This window comes from Scomber japonicus, chromosome 5, assembly GCF_027409825.1.
Source record: "Scomber japonicus isolate fScoJap1 chromosome 5, fScoJap1.pri, whole genome shotgun sequence".
Taxonomy (NCBI): Eukaryota; Metazoa; Chordata; class Actinopteri; order Scombriformes; family Scombridae; genus Scomber; species Scomber japonicus.
Window position 1 is genome coordinate 2087723 of NC_070582.1, and position 17481 is coordinate 2105203.

The 17481-nt window shown below is 45.8% G+C and overlaps 1 protein-coding gene across 1 annotated transcript in view; it reads right to left on the bottom strand.

Moving 5' to 3' along the window:
• Window positions 1–1142: 1142 nt before the first annotated feature.
• The window catches only part of ptprz1a (protein tyrosine phosphatase receptor type Z1a), a 116677-nt gene continuing 100338 nt past the window's right edge, over window positions 1143–17481 (bottom strand). Inside the window, exons 21-28 of the mRNA XM_053319383.1 lie at window positions 14557–14703; window positions 13582–13675; window positions 11769–11842; window positions 9090–9221; window positions 7413–7565; window positions 6450–6592; window positions 4405–4540; window positions 1143–1286 (exon numbers count right to left, since the gene is read on the bottom strand). Of these exons, the coding sequence (XP_053175358.1) occupies window positions 1143–1286; window positions 4405–4540; window positions 6450–6592; window positions 7413–7565; window positions 9090–9221; window positions 11769–11842; window positions 13582–13675; window positions 14557–14703 (1023 nt within the window). The remainder of the gene's footprint in view (window positions 1287–4404; window positions 4541–6449; window positions 6593–7412; window positions 7566–9089; window positions 9222–11768; window positions 11843–13581; window positions 13676–14556; window positions 14704–17481) is intronic.

The window sequence follows — 17481 nt, forward strand, 5'->3', positions numbered from 1 at the left end:
GAGTTCAGTGCATGAGCTCTATAAAACACAAGCTAAACAAAATATTTCATTTCATGTAAAAACATTTGATTTTGACTTTTTTCCCTTTTTTATCCCCGTTTGGCTCAGTGCCAATAAATACAAAGGTGGTTTTTTTTTTTTAGGAAAAAAGTGTGTTAGTTGAGTGAAACACAATTAGTCTACAGCTCGTATCAAAGTTAAGAAGAACAGGATGGAAAAATACAAAAAGGCACACATTACAAAATCGCAAAAAAGGTGGTGGGGGGGGTATGGGGGGGGGGGGTCTTCTGATCCAGCGAAGAAGAAAAACTCGCCGGAAACAGAAAGTTCTGAATAAAAAGGATTAAAATGTGTTTGCAGTGAGTCTGTCTGGCATCAGGAGACGAAATGCTGCTGTTGCTCTTCTGTAAAAGTTTGTGGGGGGGTTAGACCAGGGACACCAGGTTGGGGGTGGGGGGGGTAGGGGGTTAGACCAGGGACTCCAGGCTCTCAGCAGTGCTGGCCGGGAGGGGCGGAGGTTAGGTTAGACCAGGGACTCCAGGCTCTCAGCAGTGCTGGCCGGGAGGGGCGGAGGTTTACGTTAGACCAGGGACTCCAGGCTCTCGGCAGTGCTGGGGTGGGTGGGCGGGGGGGGGGGTTTAGGTTAGACCAGGAACTCCAGGCTGGGGGTGGGGGGGGGGTAGGGGGTTAGACCAGGGACTCCAGGCTCTCAGCACTGCTGGCCGGGAGGGGTGGAGGGTTAGGTTAGACCAGGGACTCCAGGCTCTCAGCAGTGCGGGCCGGGAGGGGTGGTGGGTTAGGTTAGACCAGGGACTCCAGGCCCTCAGCAGTAATGGCCGGGGGGGGCGGAGGTTTAGGTTAGACCAGGGACTCCAGGCTCTTGGCAGTGCTGGCCGGGAGGGGTGGAGGGTTAGTTTAGACCAGGGACTCCAGGCTCTCAGCAGTGCTGACCGGGTGGGGTGGAGGGTTAGGTTAGACCAGGGACTCCAGGCCCTCAGCAGTAATGGCCGGGGGGGGGGGGGGGGGGCAGCGGTTTAGGTTAGACCAGGGACTCCAGGCTCTCGGCAGTGCTGAGGGGGGGGGGGTGTTAGGTTAGACCAGGGACTCCAGGCTCTCGGCAGTGCTGGGGGGGGGGGGTTAGGTTAGACCAGGGACTCTAGGCTCTCGGCAGTGCTAGCCGTTCCCACCACGATGGTCCCGTTGTTGTCGGAGGACTGGAGGGTTTTCTCGTCTTCCTGCGTCCCGATGAGACTCAGCATGGCTTTGTACAGGAACTGGTACTGATCCTAAAAAACACCAAGAAGCAAGCTGTTAGAAGATCCTGAAACATCTGCAACGCTCCAGCTGTTAGAAGATCCTGAAACATCTGCAACGCTCCAGCTGTTTCATCCACTTTGATATATTTATTCACTTGGTTTTAAAACATATACAGCAAAATGTTTAAGTGTGTAATTTACAATATAGTGTTCTCATTTACATATTTTTGGAAGGAGGGAGGAAGGAAAGGAGGCAGAGAAGTAGGAAGGAAGGAAAGGAGGAAGGAAGGAAGGAAGGAAGGAAAGGAAGGAAAGGAAGGAAGGAAGGAAGGAAGGAAGGAAGGAAGGAAGGAAGGAAAGGAAGGAAAGGAAGGAAGGAAGGGAAGAAGGAAGGAAGGAAGGAAGGAAGGAAGGAAGGAAAGGAAGGAAGGAAGGAAGGAAGGAAGGAATGAAAGGAAGGAAGGAAAGGAAGGAAGGAAGGAAGGAAGGGAAGAAGGAAGGCAGGAAGGAAGGAAGGAAGAAGGAAGGAGAGGAGAGAGAGAAGTAGGAAGGAAGGAAAGGAGGGAGGAAGGAAGGAAGGAAAGGAGGGAGGAAGGAAGGAAGGAAGGAAGAAGGAAGGAGAGGAGAGAGAGAAGTAGGAAGGAAGGAAAGGAGGGAGGAAGGAAGGAAGGAAAGGAGGGAGTCTAATGGCCCTTTTCCACTGCAGAATCGGTACGGTACGGTACGGTACGGTACGGTACGGTACGGTACGGTACGCTTTAGCGCGGCACGACTCCGCCCACTTTTAGAACCGGCCCTGTTCCTTTTCCACTGCCAAGAGGTACTAGTCGGACTACTTGGAATGGGCGGAGTTCTCGCTGTGTTTGTGTTTGTGCTTTAACGCGGGTGATTATTTAACCCTCGTGTCGTCCTCCCGGGTCAAATTGACCCCGTCTTAGTCTTCTTTCCTCCCTTCCTTCCTGCCTTCCCTCCTTCCTTCCTTCCGCCTGTACTTCCTCCATCCCCCTTTCTTCCCTCCTTTCATTCCCTCCTTCCTCCCTCCTTTCCTTCCTCCCTTCCTTATTCCTCCCTCCCTCCTCCTGTCTTTCTTTCCTCTGTCCTTCTTTCATACCTTCCTTCCTTCTTTCCATTCCTCCCTTCTTCCTTCCCTCCTTCCTTCCTCCCTCCCTCCTTTCCTTCCTTCTTCCTTCTTTCCTTTCCTCCCTTCCTTCCTTCCTTCCTTCCTTCCTCCCTCCTTTCCTTCCTTCTTCCTTCCTCTCTTCCTCCCTTCCTCTCTCCTTTCCTTCCTTCTTTCCTTTCTTTTCTTTCCGGAAGGACGACACGAGGGTTAAAGACCCCGAGCTTCGTCGCATGTATGACGACATCTCCTTCGACCAATTAGTGGACAGCGCCGTTCACGTGACAATTTAGTATCAGTTCGGCTCGGTTAGTACCACCTCTGAAACAGGTACGAAAAATCGTAACGGTTCCCAGGTCCGGCCCCCAGTGGAAAAGGGCACAAAGCGGGTAGAGTCGTACCGTACCGTACCGTACCGTTACTAAATCGTGCAGTGGAAAAGGGCCAAAAGTGAGTAACGGGGACAAGAGTCAGTTTTGAGCACATCGTTCTCTAAAAGTAGAACAGGAGGCAGAGTCCTCAGTTCTCAGGTTCCTCTTCTGTGGAACCATCTCCCAGATTAGTTCTGGGGGCAGAACCCTCTCTACGTTTAAGAGTAGGCTTCAAACGTTCCTTTTTGATAAAGCCTATAGTTCGGGTTAGGGGTTCCAGCTCCTAGTTTATGCTGCTATAGGCTTAGACTGCCGGGGGACTCCCATGATGCACTGGGCTCCTCTCTCCTCCTCCCTCCCTCTCTCTCTCTATCCATCTATCCTCTCTCCTCCTCCCTCTCTCTCTCTCTATCCATCCATCTATCCTCTCTCCTCCTCCCTCTCTCTCTCTCTATCCATCCATCTATCCTCTCTCCTCCTCCCTCTCTCTCTCTCTATCCATCCATCTATCCTCTCTCCTCCTCCCTCTCTCTCTCTCCTCCTCCCTCTCTCTCCTCCTCCTCCCTCTCTCTCCTCTCCTTCCTCTCTCTCCTCTCCTTCCATTCTCTCCTCTCCTTCCTCTCTCTCTCTCCTCTCCTCTTCCTCTCTCTCCTCTCCTCTCTCCTTCCTCTCTCTCCTCTTCTTCCTCTCTCTCCTCTCCTTCCTCTCTCTCCTCTCCTTCCTCTCTGTCCTTCCTCTCTCTCTCTCTCCTTCCTCTCTCTTCTCCTTCCTCTCTCTCTCCTCTCTCCTTCCTCTCTCTCCTCTCCTCTCCTTCCTCTCCTTCCTCTCTCTCTCCTCTCCTTCCTCTCTCTCTCCTCTCCTCCCTCTCTCTCTCTCCTCCTCCTCCCTCTCTCTCGTCCTCTTCCTCTCCTTCCTCTCTCTCTCTCCTCCCTCTCTCTCCTCCTCTTCCTCGCTCTCCTCTCCTCTCCTTCCTCTCTCTCCTCTTCTTCCTCTCTCTCCTCCTCTTCCTCTCTCTCTCCTCTCCTTCCTCTCTCTCCTCTCCTTCCTCTCTCTCCTCCTCTTCCTCTCTCTCTCTCTCCTTCCTCTCTCTCCTCTTCTTCCTCTCTCTCCTCCTCTTCCTCTCTCTCTCCTCTCCTTCCTCTCTCTCCTCTCCTTCCTCTCTCTCCTCCTCTTCCTCTCTCTCTCCTCCTCTTCCTCTCTCTCTCCTCTCCTTCCTCCCTCTCCTCTCCTCCTCCCTCTCCTCTCCTTCCTCTCCCTCTCTCTCCTCCTCCCTCTCTCTCCTCCTCCCTCTCTCTCCTCCTCTTCCTCTCTCTCCTCTCCTTCCTCTCTCTCTCACTCTCTCCTCTCTCTCCTCCTCTTCCTCTCTCCTCTCTCTCTCTCCTCCTCTTCCTCTCTCTCCTCTCCTTCCTCTCTCTCCTCTCCTTCCTCTCTGCTCCTCACTCTCTCCTCTCCTTCCTCTCCTCTCTCTCCTCCTCTCTCTCTCTCTCTCTCTCTCTCTCTCTCTCTCCTCTCCTTCCTCTCTCTCCTCCTCTTCCTCTCTGTCCTGCTCTACGTGGAAAGAGTCTTGACATAACTTGAGATGTGATCATTCAAATACAGATGTTTGTAATGAACAGTAGATTATCGTCGGCGTATCGTGAGAGAGAACAGAAAGTCTTACGATGTTGCTGAAGATTCCCGGTCTCATGAGGTTTGTCAGCTTTGCCGCCTGGAAGACATCGACCGAACCTTCGGCCTCCAGCTGGCGCGTCAGAGATGACAGAGCGCAGAAAGTCCCAGCTGTGACTCCTCCCACACTGAAAAACAAATATAAAGGGTCTTTAACTCGGAGAGAAGCTGCTTGTCCTGCATTTTGCTTCTCAGCTGGGTTCAACTGAGCGTTATAGACTTACTTATAAAAGGTTTCCTTCCTCCCTTCTCTCTTTCCTCCCCACTACCTTCCTCCCTTCCTTTTTTCCTTTGTCCTTCCTTCTTCCTTTCCTTCCTTCTTTCCTCCCTTCTCCTTCTCTCTCTCCTTCCTCCCTTCTTTCCTTTCTTTCTCCTTCTTTCCTCCCCACTACGATCCTCTTCCCTCCTTCTCTCTCTCTCTCTCTCTTTACTTCCTTCTTTCCTTCCTCCCTCTCTCCTTCTCTTTCTTTTCTCCCCACTACCTTCCTCCCTTCCTTTTTTCCTTTGTCCTTCCTTCTTCCTCCCTTCCTCCTTCTCTCTCTCCTTCCTCCCTTCTTTCCTTCCTTTCTCCTTCTTTCCTCCCCACTACGATCCTCCCTTCCCTTTTTCCTTTGTCCGTCCTTCCTTCTTCCTTTCTTTCCTTCTTTCCTCCCTCCCTCCTTCCTTTCTCCTTCTTTCCTCCCTCTACCTTTTTTCCTTTGTCCTTCCTTCTTTCTTCCCTCCTTCTCTCTCTCTCTCTCTCTCTCTCTTTCCTTCCTCCCTCTCTCCTTCTCTTTCTTTTCTCCCCACTAACTCGGAGAGAAGCTGCTTGTCCTGCATTTTGCTTCTCAGCTGGGTTTAGTAATAACCCTTGTGTTGTCCTCCCGGGTCAAATTGACCCTGTCTTATTCTTCTTTCCTCCCTTCCTTCCTTCCGTCTGTACTTCCTCCATCCCCCTTTCTTCCCTCCTTCTTTCCTTCCTCCCTCCTTTCCGTCCTTCTTCCTTCTTTCCTTTACTCCCTCCTTCCCTCCTTTCCTTCCTTCCTTTCCTCCTTTCCTTATTCTTTCCTCCCACCCTCCTTCTCTCTGTCTTTCCTCAGTCCTTCTTTCCTACCTTATTCCTTCCTTCTTTCCTTTCCTCCCTTCTTCCTTCCCTCCTTCCTTCCGCCCTCCTTTCCTCCCTTCTTCCTTCCCTCCTTCCTTCCGCCCTCCTTTCCTTCCTTCCTCCTTCCTTTCTTCCTTCCTCCCTCCTTTCCTTCCTTCTTCCTTCCTCCCTTTCTCCCTCCTTTCCTTTCCTTTCCTTTCCTTTCCTCCCTTCCTCCCTCCTTTCCTTCCTTCTTCCTTCCTTGACTCAAGGACAACAGGAGGGATAAGGAGATACTTGTGTAACTGAGCGTTATAGACTTACTTATAAAAGGTTTCCTTCCTCCCTCTTCTCTTTTTCCTCCCCACTACCTTCCTCCCTTCCTTTTTTCCTTTGTCCTTCCTTCTTCCTTTCCTTCCTTCTTTCCTCCCTTCCTCCTTCTCTCTCTCCTTCCTCCCTTCTTTCCTTCCTTTCTCCTTCTTTCCTCCCCACTACGATCCTCCCTTCCCTTTTTCCTTTGTCCTTCCTTCCTTCTTCCTTTCTTTCCTCCCTCCCTCCTTCCTTTCTCCTTCTTTCCTTCCCCTACCTTTTTCCTTTGTCCTTCCTTCTTTCTTCCCTCCTTCTCTCTCTCTCTCTCTCTCTTTCCTTCCTTCTTTCCTTCCTCCCTCTCTCCTTCTCTTTCTTTTCTCCCCACTACCTTCCTCCCTTCCTTTTTTCCTATGTCCTTCCTTCTTTCCTTCCTCCCTCCTTCTCTCTCTCTCCTTCCTTCCTCCCTCTCTCCTTCCCCACCCCCCCCCCCCCAACTTTCTCCCGCCTTTCCTTCCTTCTAACATGACGGTTGATCACCTGCACAGTTTCTAAAGTACCGTTATTGTATGAAACCTAAAAGAAACTCTATTCCAGTTCCAGCAGCTCCTCTCCAACCCCTAACCCGATCACTCTACGGTAAATGTTTGGGTCAGAAAAGCTCATACTCATCGTGAACCACAGTGGGTCCTTCCTTAGTCACGCTGTCCTCTTTCACCAGGTTCAGCAGCTCAAAGGTGTTGCTGATTGGACTGTCTGGGTTCGGCCAGCGGGGGGCGCGGTAGTGTTTCACCTCCAGCACGAAGTCGTCCTGTTGAGACGACGAAGAAGAAGAACAACTAATTCATAAGAGTCAGTTTTTACTTTTTTATCCCATGAACCCTTAAAACAAAGATGCATTACTTATTTTGTTTAACCCTCCTGTTGTGCTCGAGTAGGAAGGAAGGAAAGGAGGGAGGAAGGAAGGAGGGAAGGAAGAAGGAAGGAGAGGAGAGAGAGAAGTAGGAAGGAAAGAAAGGAGGGAGGAAGGAAGGAAGGAAAGGAGGGAGGAAGGAAGGAAAGGAGGGAGAGAAGTAGGAAGGAAAGGAGGGAGGAAGGAAGGAAGGCAGGGAAGAAGGAAAGGAGGGAGAGAAGGAGGGAGGAAGGAAAGGAGGCAGAGAAGTAGGAAGGAAGGAAAGGAGGAAGGAAGGAAGGAAGGAAGGAAAGGAGGGAGGAAGGAAGGAAAGGAGGGAGGAAGGAAGAAGGAAAGAAAGGAGGGAAGGAAGGAAGGAAGGAAAGGAGGAAAGAAGGAAGGAAGGAAGGAAAGGAGGAAAGAAGGAGGAAAGAAGGAGGGAAGGAAGGAAGGAAGGAAGAAGGGAAGGAGGGAGGGAGGAAGGAAGGAAGGAATGAAAGGAAGGAAGGAAGGAAGGAAGAAAGGAAGGAAGATGGAAGGAAGGAAGGAAGGAAGAGTCAAAACAGATGGGTCAATTTGACCCGGGAGCACAACAGGAGGTTTAAACTGGTCTAGCATGAACTGATATATTGACAGAGAAGGTTGGAAAGGAAGATGGAAGGAAGGAAGGAAGGAAGGAAAGAAGGAAGGAAGGAAGGAAGGAAGGAACTGATATATTGACAGAGAAGGTTGCACTCACCTGTGTAGCTTCCAGTACGTACTCCTGGACCACCAGCATGTCCTCGTTGGCCAGGCAGATGTGATTCTCGCTCCTCTGAGTGACGGTGAACATCTCGTAGCTAATTGGCTGCCCTTTGCGAGGCCAGAAGACGCCAAGCTCCGCCTCTTCCTCCTCCGTCTGACAACACAGGAAGTCAGCTGACGGTTACATCATCGCTGTCTGATCAGGTGGGACTAAATCATCAATCAATCCTCACACCACCGATACTTACTATGTTATACTTTGACTCCTCCCTCCTTTTCTTCCTTCCTCCCTTCCTTCCTCCCTCCCTTCCTTCCTTCCTCCCCTCCTCTTTTCCTTCCTTCCGCCCGCCTTCCTTCCTCCCTTTCCACCCTTCCTTCCTGCCTCATTCCTTACTCCTTTTCTTGCTTGCTTCTTTCCTTCCTTCCTTCCTCCCTCCCTTACTCCTTTCCTCCCTTCCTTCCTTCCTTCCTCCCTTGCTTCTTTCCTTCCTTCGTCCCTTCCTTCCTCCCTTACTTGCTTCCTTCCTTTCTTCCTCATTCCTTTCTTTCCTCCCTTACTCCTTTCTTCCTTCCTCCCTCCCTCCCTCCTTTCCTTCCTTCCTCTTTTACTTACGCCCGCCTTCCTTACGTCTTTCCTCCTTTCCACACTTCCTTCCTCCCTTACTCCTTTCCTTGCTTGCTGTCCTTCCTTCCTCCCTTACTCCTTTCATCCCTTCCTTCCTTCCTCCCTTACTCCTTTCCTCCCTTGCTTGCTTTCTTCCTTTCCTTCATCCCTTCCTTTTTTCCTCCCTCCCTCCTTACTCTTCTCCTTCCGCCCTCCCTCCTTTCTCCTTTCCTTCCTTCCTCATTCCTTCTTTCCTCCCCAACTTCCTTCCTTCCTTCCTTCTTTGACCTGAGGGTTAAGCGTAGTAGTCTTTTACATGTTAACAAACCACATCCTCAATCTAACTCTGAGACATGAGATTAATATCCATCTAAACATCTCACTCTAAGAAATAACACTGACTATATTTCATGTTTTTGCACATAAATAAATAAAACATCTGAATATACAGATATACACAGGCTTTGATGTCTTTTAATCCATTTAGAGAGAATATATTCCTCCCTTTCTTCCTTACTCATTTCCTTCCTTCCTCCCTCCTTACTCCTTTTCTTCCTTCCTCCCTCCCCTCCTCTTTTCCTTCCTTCCGCCCGCCTTCCTTCCTCCTTTCCACCCTTCCTTCCTGCCTCATTCCTTACTCCTTTTCTAGCTTGCTTCTTTCCTTCCTTCCTTCCTTCCTCCCTTGCTTATTTCCTTCCTTCCTCCCTTACTTGCTTCCTTCCTTTCTTCCTCATTCCTTTCTTTCCTCCCTTACTCCTTTCTTCCTTCCTTCCTCCCTTCCTCCTTTCCTTCCTCCCTTCCTCCTTTCCTTCCTTCCGCCCGCCTTCCTTCCTCCTTTCCACCCTTCCTTCCTGCCTCATTCCTTACTCCTTTTCTTGCTTGCTTCTTTCCTTCCTTCCTTCCTCCCTCCCTTCCTCCTTTCCTCCCTTCCTTCCTTCCAGAACACCAGAACACTGACTATATTTCATGGTTTTGCACATAAATAAATAAAACATCTGAATATACAGATATACACAGGTGTGAATCTTTGTTCATTAATATATGAATTAAATAAAACCAGTGTTTGACCTCGTTAGCTGGAGTCGCCTGCAGAGACACGATGACCTGAGCGTTGTGGTCCCAGATCATCCTCCAGAAATCCTTTATGGTGTCAGGCAAAGGATGCTGGGTAACGATGAACTCGCTCCTCTGCCTGTAACCCTGCAGATGTTAACATTTAGCACATTGGTGATTAGCTTAGAGTGCAAGGGACTGAATGAAAATAGAGCTGCTGTTTAATGAAGTCATTTTTTAACCCTTAAACAGCCCTTAATAGTTATGTCATTTGCACCTAAAGGAAGGAAGGAAGGAAGGAAGGAAAGGAGGAAGGAAAGTAAGGAGGGAGGAAGGGAAGGAAGGAAGGAAGGGAGGAAGGGAAGGAAGGAAGGAAGGAAGGAGAGAGGAAAGGGAGGAGGGAGGAAGAAGGAAGGGAAGGAAGGAAGGTAGGAAGGAAAGGAGGGAAGAAGGAAGGAAGGAAAGGAGGGAGGAAGGGAAGGAAGAAAGAAAGGAAGGACAGATGAAGGAAGGAAGAAAGGAAGGACAGATGAAGGAAGGAAGAAAGGACAGAAGGAGGGAACATTTACCCTAACAGCTGAACCTAGATCTGAAGAAGGAAGGAAGGAAGGAAGGAAGGAAAGGAGGGAGGAAGGGAAGGAAGGAAGGAAGAAAGAAAGGAAGGACAGATGAAGGAAGGAAGAAAGGAAGGAAAGGAGAGAAGAAGGAAGGAAAGGAGGGAGGAAGGGAAGGAAGGAAGGAAGAAAGAAAGGAAGGACAGATGAAGGAAGGAAGAAAGGAAGGAAGGAAGGAAGGAAAGAAGGAAGGAAGGACAGAGGAAGGACCCGGGAGGACAACAGGAAGGTTAAAGAGTCTGTATCTCCTGGTGCACGTTGTCTGTTTAAGGGTTAAAAGAAGAAAAAGTCCAAATTCTCTGATTCCAGCTTCTTAAAGGTGAATATGTTCTAGTGATTTTTAGTTTCTGTGACAGGAAACGGAATAATGTTTGAGTTCTGGACAAAACGAGACATTTGAGGACTTCAACTTCTGCTTTGGGAAACAGTGACTGACATTTGTTTTTTACCATTTTAACCCTCCTGTTGTGCTCCCGGGTCAACATCTGTTTTGACTTTTCCTTCCTTCCTTCTTTCCTCCTTCCCTTCTTCCCGCCTTCCCTTCCTTCCTTCTTTCCTTCCTCCCTTCCTTCCTCCTTTCCTTCCTTTCTTCCTTCCCTCCTTCTTTCCTCCTTTCCTTCCTTCCCTTCTTCCTTCCTTCCTTCCCTCCTTCTTTCCTCCTTTCCTTCCTTCCCTTCTTTCCTTCCTCCCTCCCTCCTTTCCTTCCTCCCTTCCTTCCTCCCTCCTTCTTTCCTCCTTTCCTTCCTTCCCTTCCCTTCCTTCCTTCCTCCCTCCCTCCTTTCCTTCCTACCTTCCTTCCTCCCTTCCTTCCTTCCCTCCTTCTTTCCTCCTTTCCTTCCTTCCTTCCTTCCTTCCTTCCCTCCTTCTTTCCTCCTTTCCTTCCTTCCTTCCTTCCTTCCTTCCCTCCTTCTTTCCTCCTTTCCTTCCTTCCCTTCCCTTCCTTCCTTCCTTCCCTCCTTCTTTCCTCCTTCTTTCCTCCTTTCCTTCCTTCCTTCCTTCCTTCCCTCCTTCTTTCCTCCTTTCCTTCCTTCCCTTCTTTCCTTCCTTCCTTCCTCCCTCCCTCCTTTTCTTCCTCCCGTCCTTCCTCCCTTCCTCCTTTCCTTCCTTCCTTCCCTCCTTCTTTCCTCCTTTCCTTCCTTCCCTTCTTTCCCTCCTCCTTTCCTCCCTTCCTTCCTCCCTCCTTTCCTTCCTTCCTTCTTCCATCTCCCTTTCTTCCTTCCCTCCTTCCTTCCTCCCTCCCTCCCTCCTTTCCTTCCTTCTTCCTCCCTTCCTTGACTCGAACACAACAGGAGGGTTAAAGACAGAACAACTTATTAATAATGAGGAGGATGATGCATTTAACTCTTTATAACTGTTAACCCTTAAACAGACCTTACTAGTTATGTCATTTGCACCTCAAGTAAGGAAGGAATGAAGGAAAGAAGGAAGGAAGGAAAGGACGGAAGAAGGAAGGAAAGGAGGAAGGAAGGGAAGCAAGGGAGGAAGAAGGAAGGAAAGGAAGGAGGGAGGAAGGAAGGAAGGTAGGAAGGAAAGGAGGGAAGAAGGAAGGAAAGGAGGGAGGAAGGGAAGGAAGGGAGGAAGAAGGAAGGAAAAGAAGGAGGGAGGAAGGAAGGAAGGTAGGAAGGAAAGGAGGGAAGAAGGAAGGAAAGGAGGGAGGAAGGGAAGGAAGGGAGGAAGAAGGAAGGAAAGGAGGGAGGAAGGAAGGAAGGAAGGACAGATGAAGGAAGGAAGAAAGGACAGAAGGAGGGAACATTTACAGCTGAACTTAGATCTGAGGAAGGAAGGAAGGAAGGAAGGAAGGAAGGAAGGAAAGAAGGAAGGAAGGAAGGAAGGAAGGAAGGACAGAGGAAGGACCCGGGAGGACAACACAAAGGTTAAAGAGTCTGTATCTCCTGGTGCACGTTGTCTGTTTAAGGGTTAACTATCAAATGTCAGACTGATTATTTAATATTTATCTCATGAAATAACACTTAAATATTACAGCTGTACAGTTAAAGAGTCAGATGAACTATGATATTTCCTCCTCTCATGTGACTGTGGAGCAGATTTAACCCTGAGCGGATCCACTGTGTGTTCTTACTGTGATGTACGAAGCGTTAATGTAGTCCGACGTTTCTCCCGCCGTCGTAGACAGACGCACTCGTGATCTCTCAACTGCAAAAAGACAAAAAATAGAGAAAACTGAATTCAGATCTCAGAGTCAGAGTGAGACATCATTTCAAATTAAACCTCCAACATGAAAATTATTTTACACAATGTAAATGATAAATGGACTGTACCCAGATAGCAAAACTCTTTTGGCCCATATCTGGCCCACACCTGACATGTTCATCCGGCCCACATACAGCATGGAATGATGGCACTTGGGCGGTCCGCTCATGTTTGCCAAAAGTGGGCCATAACCAAGCCATCACAATGCCAGATGTCAACCAAAAACACACCAAATAAACCAGTTCGGCCAAGACTGGCCCAAATATGTTTCAACAAAGGTGGGCCAAGTATGTTTCCTTATATGTGGGCCTCTTTAGGCTCACATCCGGATTAGTCATTGCCATACTTGCCATATTTCAGCCAAAGATGGGCCATATTCGTTTTGTGATATTTGGCCCAAATGCAGCATTTACTACATGGGCCAGTTTAGGTTCACGTCTGTTTTGTCCGGGCCAGAAGAATGCCTACAGTGCCGGATCATTGCCTCAAGTGGCCCACATTCGCATGCTATCTGGGTACTTATATAGCGCCTTTCTAGTCTTTGCGACCACTCAAACAGCTTTACATTACATCTCATTCACCCATTCACACACTGATGGCGCAGCAACGGGAGCAATTTGGGGTTAAGTGTTTTGCCACATCGACATGTGGACTGGAGGAACTGGGAATCGAACCGCCGATCTTCCAACTGGAGGACGACCGCTCTACAGCCGCCCCAATGTGAGATCTGATAAATTGCCTCATGTGATGTTAGTTGGGCCTAAACCATACTAAAGTGAAGAGATGTCTTACATGTTCATACTAAACACTAAACTCTGTCATTATCTTCCTGAGGAGCTGGAGGGGAGCGCTTTGTTTTTACAGATGGAAACTGTTCATACTAAATAGGGCTGTGGTCAAAAAATCGATCCGCGATCCGATACCGATTCACGCTGAAAAAGCACGATGCGAGTGCCGGCTAAACGAAACCGAAACTTAAGATAGCGAGATGGCTGAAGCGGCACCACTAAAATCACCTTCTGGAATGAAGGCTGATGTTTGGCAACACTAGCCTGTCTATGCATACTGTATCTTTACCTATTAAATACATAAAAACATGAAACGGAGAAAACGGTTCCCTTTCCCTCCGTCCAAAATGCTGCCATTACGATCAGCTGATAGTCAGCTGATCGTAATGGCAGCATTTTGGCATTTTGGCGTTTTATTTATATTCAATCAAGCCATCTGTTACATGAACAACCTGTAAATGGCATTTCACAAGTATCTGGTTGTCAAAGACTGGGTACAGGGGGTTCTTGTAGTTTTCCAATATAGAGGGCCACTTAATTTTAATTTATTTATATTTTATTTGGTCATTGTTGTTTAGTTCTGGTCATTGTTTTAATGCCATGGATATGTTACTGAAATTTCAAATAATACTTCTTGACTCTTCTCTCTCTGTGTCCCTCTTACACGTACACAATCACAAACACATGGAGCACATGGGACAGTATTTATTTGCATTATGTCTGTAAATAGATCGATATCGAATCGAATCGGATCGAATCGGATCGTGACCTTATGAATCGGAATCGGATCGATCCAGGAAATTCGGATCGATTCCCAGCTCTAATACCAAAATGTTAAAAAAGCAACCAACTGTCCACTCAGAGCAGAGTCAGAGCTGAAGGTGTGAGACTCACCAGGAATCACTGAGCAGCTTCGGTTCTTGCTGCGGTTGTTTTCCTGCAGAGCTGCAGAGTGATCACACTGATTCACTCCCAGATGACAAACCAGCTGTGGACAGAAACACCAAACATCTGTCAGAGACTGAAGAGTAGGCATGGGCCGGTATGAGATTCTGGCGGTATGATAACCATAAGCAAAAATATCACGGTTTCACGGTATTGAGGTATTGCAATTACAGCTCTACAATGTTCCTAAAACGAAGAAAAATAAAGACAGACATGTTCATTTAACCCTCCTGTCGTCTTCCCGGGTCAAATTGACCCCATCTCTCTTTTGACTGTTCTTTCTTTCCTGCCTTCCTTCCTTCTTCCCTCTTTCTTTGATTTTTCCTTCCGTCTTCCCCTCCTCCCCTCTTTCTTTGCTCCCTCCTCCTTCCATCCTTCATCCTTTCCTTCCTCCCTCCCCCCTTATTCCTTTCTTTCCTTCGTTCCTTCCTTCTCTCCTTACTTCCGTCCTCTTTTCCTCATTATTCCTTTCCTTCCTTCCTTCTTTCCCTCCCTCCTTACTCCTTTCCTTCCTTCATTCCTTGCTTCCTTCCTTCCTTCCTTCCTTCCTTCCATCCTCCTTTACTTCCTCCCTTCCTTCTCTCCTTACTTCCTTCCTCTTTTGACCAGACAAAAAACGTCTCATACCTTAGGAACGGTACGACAGAACATTTGGCGGTTTCGGTTATCATGGCTTTTTCAAATCGCGGTATACCTTGAACACGGTTATCATCCCATGCCTACTGAAGAGTCACATCTGAATAGAAACTGCTGGATTTAATGGAAACTGTTGCGTTTATAAAGGGTTAGTGAAGATTTATGTCTCATTCTCAGTGTTTTCATTTACTCAGAGCACAAAACCAGGTCTTTGTCAGGGTAAAATGTTTATAATAACGGATTCAACACCTATTTTATATAACAATACACTATTAATGAGCCGCTCACCTTGAACTGTTTGTCGAGGCGCGTTCTCCCGGACGAACCCGGAGTCAGCAGCTCGTCCACGAACCGATGCAGCTGAGCCGACGCAACCTCCGTCTCTCCACACAGGATGGCTTCCACCAACGCATCGTGGATGAAAACATACTGTTCCTGGAGAGAGAGAGAGAGAGAGAGAGAGAGAGAGAGAGAGAGAGAGAGAGAGAGAGATACAGTAACAATACTGCAGTATTATAGTGATGTAGTATGCAGTATTACAGTAAAAGTACTGCAGTATTATAGTGATGTAGTATGCAGTATTACAGTAAAAGTACTGCAGTATTATAGTGATGTAGTATGCAGTATTACAGTAAAAGTACTGCAGTATTATAGTGATGTAGTATGCAGTATTACAGTAAAAGTACTGCAGTATTATAGTGATGTAGTATGCAGTATTACAGTAAAAGTACTGCAGTATTATAGTGATGTAGTATGCAGTATTACAGTAAAAGTACTGCAGTATTATAGTGATGTAGTATGCAGTATTACAGTAAAAGTACTGCAGTATTATAGTGATGTAGTATGCAGTATTACAGTAAAAGTACTACAGTATTATGAGTGATGTAGTATGCAGTATTACAGTAAAAGTACTGCAGTATTATAGTGATGTAGTATGTAGTATTACAGTAAAAGTACTGCAGTATTATAGTGATGTAGTATGCAGTATTACAGTAAAAGTACTGCAGTATTATAGTGATGTAGTATGCAGTATTACAGTAAAAGTACTGCAGTATTATAGTGATGTAGTATGCAGTATTACAGTAAAAGTACTGCAGTATTATAGTGATGTAGTATGTAGTATTACAGTAAAAGTACTGCAGTATTATAGTGATGTAGTATGCAGTATTACAGTAAAAGTACTGCAGTATTATGAGTGATGTAGTATGCAGTATTACAGTAAAAGTACTGCAGTATTATAGTGATGTAGTATGCAGTATTACAGTAAAAGTACTGCAGTATTATGAGTGATGTAGTATGCAGTATTACAGTAAAAGTACTGCAGTATTATAGTGATGTAGTATTCAGTATTACAGTAAAAGTACTGCAGTATTATGAGTGATGTAGTATGCAGTATTACAGTAAAAGTACTGCAGTATTATGAGTGATGTAGTATGCAGTATTACAGTAAAAGTACTGCAGTATTATGAGTGATGTAGTATGCAGTATTACAGTAAAAGTACTACAGTATTATAGTGATGTAGTACGCAGTATTACAGTAAAAGTACTGCAGTATTATAGTGATGTAGTATGTAGTATTACAGTAAAAGTACTGCAGTATTATAGTGATGTAGTATGCAGTATTACAGTAAAAGTACTGCAGTATTATAGTGATGTAGTATGCAGTATTACAGTAAAAGTACTGCAGTATTATAGTGATGTAGTATGCAGTATTACAGTAAAAGTACTGCAGTATTATAGTGATGTAGTATGCAGTATTACAGTAAAAGTACTACAGTATTATGAGTGATGTAGTATGCAGTATTACAGTAAAAGTACTGCAGTATTATAGTGATGTAGTATGCAGTATTACAGTAAAAGTACTGCAGTATTATAGTGATGTAGTATGCAGTATTACAGTAAAAGTACTACAGTATTATGACTCATAATACTGCAGTACTTTTACTGTAATACTGCATACTACATCACTCATAATTTATGAGTGATGTAGTATGCAGTATTACAGTAAAAGTACTGCAGTATTATAGTGATGTAGTATGCAGTATTACAGTAAAAGTACTGCAGTATTATAGTGATGTAGTATGCAGTATTACAGTAAAAGTACTGCAGTATTATAGTGATGTAGTATGTAGTATTACAGTAAAAGTACTGCAGTATTATAGTGATGTAGTATGCAGTATTACAGTAAAAGTACTGCAGTATTATAGTGATGTAGTATGCAGTATTACAGTAAAAGTACTGCAGTATTATAGTGATGTAGTATGTAGTATTACAGTAAAAGTACTGCAGTATTATAGTGATGTAGTATGCAGTATTACAGTAAAAGTACTGCAGTATTATAGTGATGTAGTATGCAGTATTACAGTAAAAGTACTGCAGTATTATAGTGATGTAGTATGCAGTATTACAGTAAAAGTACTGCAGTATTATAGTGATGTAGTATTCAGTATTACAGTAAAAGTACTGCAGTATTATGAGTGATGTAGTATGCAGTATTACAGTAAAAGTACTGCAGTATTATGAGTGATGTAGTATGCAGTATTACAGTAAAAGTACTGCAGTATTATGAGTGATGTAGTATGCAGTATTACAGTAAAAGTACTACAGTATTATAGTGATGTAGTACGCAGTATTACAGTAAAAGTACTGCAGTATTATAGTGATGTAGTATGTAGTATTACAGTAAAAGTACTGCAGTATTATAGTGATGTAGTATGCAGTATTACAGTAAAAGTACTGCAGTATTATAGTGATGTAGTATGCAGTATTACAGTAAAAGTACTGCAGTATTATAGTGATGTAGTATGCAGTATTACAGTAAAAGTACTACAGTATTATGAGTGATGTAGTATGCAGTATTACAGTAAAAGTACTGCAGTATTATAGTGATGTAGTATGCAGTATTACAGTAAAAGTACTGCAGTATTATAGTGATGTAGTATGCAGTATTACAGTAAAAGTACTGCAGTATTATAGTGATGTAGTATGTAGTATTACAGTAAAAGTACTGCAGTATTATAGTGATGTAGTATGCAGTATTACAGTAAAAGTACTGCAGTATTATAGTGATGTAGTATGCAGTATTACAGTAAAAGTACTGCAGTATTATAGTGATGTAGTATGCAGTATTACAGTAAAAGTACTGCAGTATTATAGTGATGTAGTATGTAGTATTACAGTAAAAGTACTGCAGTATTATAGTGATGTAGTATG